This window comes from Ctenocephalides felis, unplaced genomic scaffold, assembly GCF_003426905.1.
Source record: "Ctenocephalides felis isolate EL2017-DRISC unplaced genomic scaffold, ASM342690v1 CF-g0.4_SCAFFOLD_03571, whole genome shotgun sequence".
NCBI classification, from domain to species: domain Eukaryota; kingdom Metazoa; phylum Arthropoda; class Insecta; order Siphonaptera; family Pulicidae; genus Ctenocephalides; species Ctenocephalides felis.
Window position 1 is genome coordinate 8,931,930 of NW_020539725.1, and position 2,760 is coordinate 8,934,689.

General features: G+C 30.3%; 1 protein-coding gene across 1 annotated transcript; it reads right to left on the reverse strand.

Moving 5' to 3' along the window:
* Positions 1-461: 461 nt before the first annotated feature.
* LOC113386792 (7-methylguanosine phosphate-specific 5'-nucleotidase-like) lies at positions 462-1,358 on the reverse strand. Its single transcript, XM_026624546.1, is given in 2 exon segments — positions 462-950; positions 953-1,358. Coding segments are annotated over 2 exon segments (876 nt in total). The 3' UTR covers positions 462-480.
* Positions 1,359-2,760: the final 1,402 nt, after the last annotated feature.

A 2,760-nucleotide genomic window follows, 5' to 3' on the forward strand; every position in this document is an offset into this window, starting at 1 on the left:
AAAATATGTAAAATTTGAATAAATTTGTATATTACATAAAATAAATAGTTTTAATCTAGTTCTAATGGTTCTCAAATTTTGAGAAAAAAAAACATTAAACAAAATTTAAATTTTTGCAGAGTATATTTCCTAGATTTCAGCACAATTCTTGACTAAAAAAAGTTTAATTGACTTCTTTTTCATTTAAATAAAATATCCAGTTAAAAAGTAGTTAAAACCCATTTATTTACATGTAAGTACAATTTGATTTATCACAAATCATTAACACCCGTTAAAATTAAAATCATTTACAAATTATATTAGAAATACTATTTATTTCTTTGTACTCTAACATTCGCATAATTTCAAATGCCATTCAATAAATAATATTAAAACATTCAATATATTAAAACAATTATATGACTTTCATTATTTAAAAAAAGGCTTTGGTTAACAACATTTGTGCAATAAATATATGTTTGTCAATTATTCCATAGTAATTTAATTACTACATAAATTAATTATAGAGTTTGGAACGTTCATTGTTTGGTCGTTTACTATAACAATATCAAAATTATTTTTATAATTCGGTAAGCTTTGTTCTACATTGTTACATAGAAAACCTATTTTTAGCTTCTTTTTGTGTGATATGCCATCAGCCATGCAAGCATCCCCCAGAGAATCACCCATAAGTATAACATTTTCTCTGTCTCGAACAAGATTATAATATTCTGTGTCTTTGATAACTGCTTCATTTTTATTCATTACATGAATGATATCTCCAACAAAACCATCCACAAGTCCATTAGTAATCTTCAAAAAATTTGATATAGTTTTAACATTGGGATATTTAACATCAGCAGCCTCTAGCATTGCATCAACAGAGTTTCCACACCCTGCAGAAAATACTAGACAAGGAATGTTTTTGTCGTACAGTGTTTTAAACATATTTTTAGCATTGTCTCTAAACGATTCCTGTATTCCTTTGCTAAATCTTTTAATTCCTGTTCAATAAATGCAAAGCCTTTACAAAGGTCCCTAGTTTTTTCCCACCATTCCACCATTAGCTTTAGTTTGGTCTCCCGTGGAACTGTAGGGTCTACTTCTATTGGTTTATAGTAGTTTAACATTTCAGCAGTTTTTTTCTTATGTGATTCAGGTACACTGGGGCAGCGTTCGAATAGTCCAAAGCTTGACAAAGTAGGTTGTCCATTTGGCAAAGTGTGTTTGGTAATTGTAAAATCAAAATCTGTTACCACTTGCAAATTATTTGCTCCGTCGGTTATTATGGCGTTTAATGTCTTCTCTACATAATCTCTATCCTTGATATATACATTTTCTGACTGCAATTCCTCAATTTCTTTTAATGTCACGTACATTTTATTAACTTTAACGAGTATTTTATTGAGTCATACACACACTTTAATCTGACGGACGTAACCTACATAACCTTGTGGCGCGCTTCTATTTCAAGTAGCTGTCATTGAGAAATGTCAATTTTACTACATGCATCATAGATGGCGATCAAATTTTCAAGATTCTGAACTTAATTGCAAGTATTCGGAAATTCGAGTGTAACCAGCGCAATCTAAATTGTATATGATGAGTATTGTGCAGGGCCGTGCCTGGCCAGCGTGCCGCAATAAAAGGCCTTCATTTTAAAAGCCAAATGAATTAAAAGGCGGCCAAATTACAAGACCGCTGTATTAAGAGGAAACCAAACTGAAAGTCGGTGAATTTATTTGTGGCCGTATTCAGTGCTGGATTTACAGTAGGGGCAATCGGGGCTACTGCCCAGGACGGCAAATTTTTGGGGGCGGCAAAATTTGAATAGTGAGAAAAAAATTCTATACAATATAATTAACTTTTTTTAACAACATTTTTAATTTCAAGAAATATAATTAACAAAACATAATACTATAGAAATGCAAAATTTGGGTTGAAATAAACGATTAATAAAATTTATTATTTTGCCTTGTCTGCCTCTCCAAACGTAAATTATCAAGTTGGTTAATAAGTTATCAAATTTGGCAATTTGGCTAATATACAGATCCGTAAACAAGCTAAAAGTTTAAGAAAAATATGTTCTTCAGTTCTCCAGTCCTCTTAAAATGACGAGTTTGTGCACTAGTGACGCATGGCATTGTGCTTTAAGACAAATTACTGAAACTTCACGTATTGAAAATTACATTTTATAAAGAGCTTTAAAATTTTTTGAAAAATGAAAAAAAAAGACTTTTAAATCACATTTTTTGTATTTTGATTTTTTTTGAATATTTTGAACTTTTTGCAAAGCAATCGAGCTGCGTAGCTGCTTTAGAGAAGAAATATCGAAACTCAATTACCATTTTCTGAAACTGCCTGTGCTCGCCATCAATAATCTAATACTTTTTTAATTATTCAAGTCGATTTCGAGAACACGGATCAACCAATTTAAATGATTCAATTCCTATTGATAAGAAGACGTGCTGATTAGTTATTGGCCAAGGCAGGTCCAACAGTTCTGAAGATACGGGCGAAAATGCCAAAAATGATAATTCAGTTTTTGAGAAACAATTCAAAAAAAATTACATGTATTGACAGAATAAATAACTGATTAAATTTGTGGGAGGTAGGTTTAGCGGTTTCGATGAGCCAATAAAAAAATTTGAAAAAGGAACATTTAGCGGACAAAAGTGATCATTAGACATATGCACATCAAATTATCATATATTTTAAAGATATTTTAATAATAAGTATAAATTTTGTTTACATATATATGCCTTATGTAACATTCTTTAT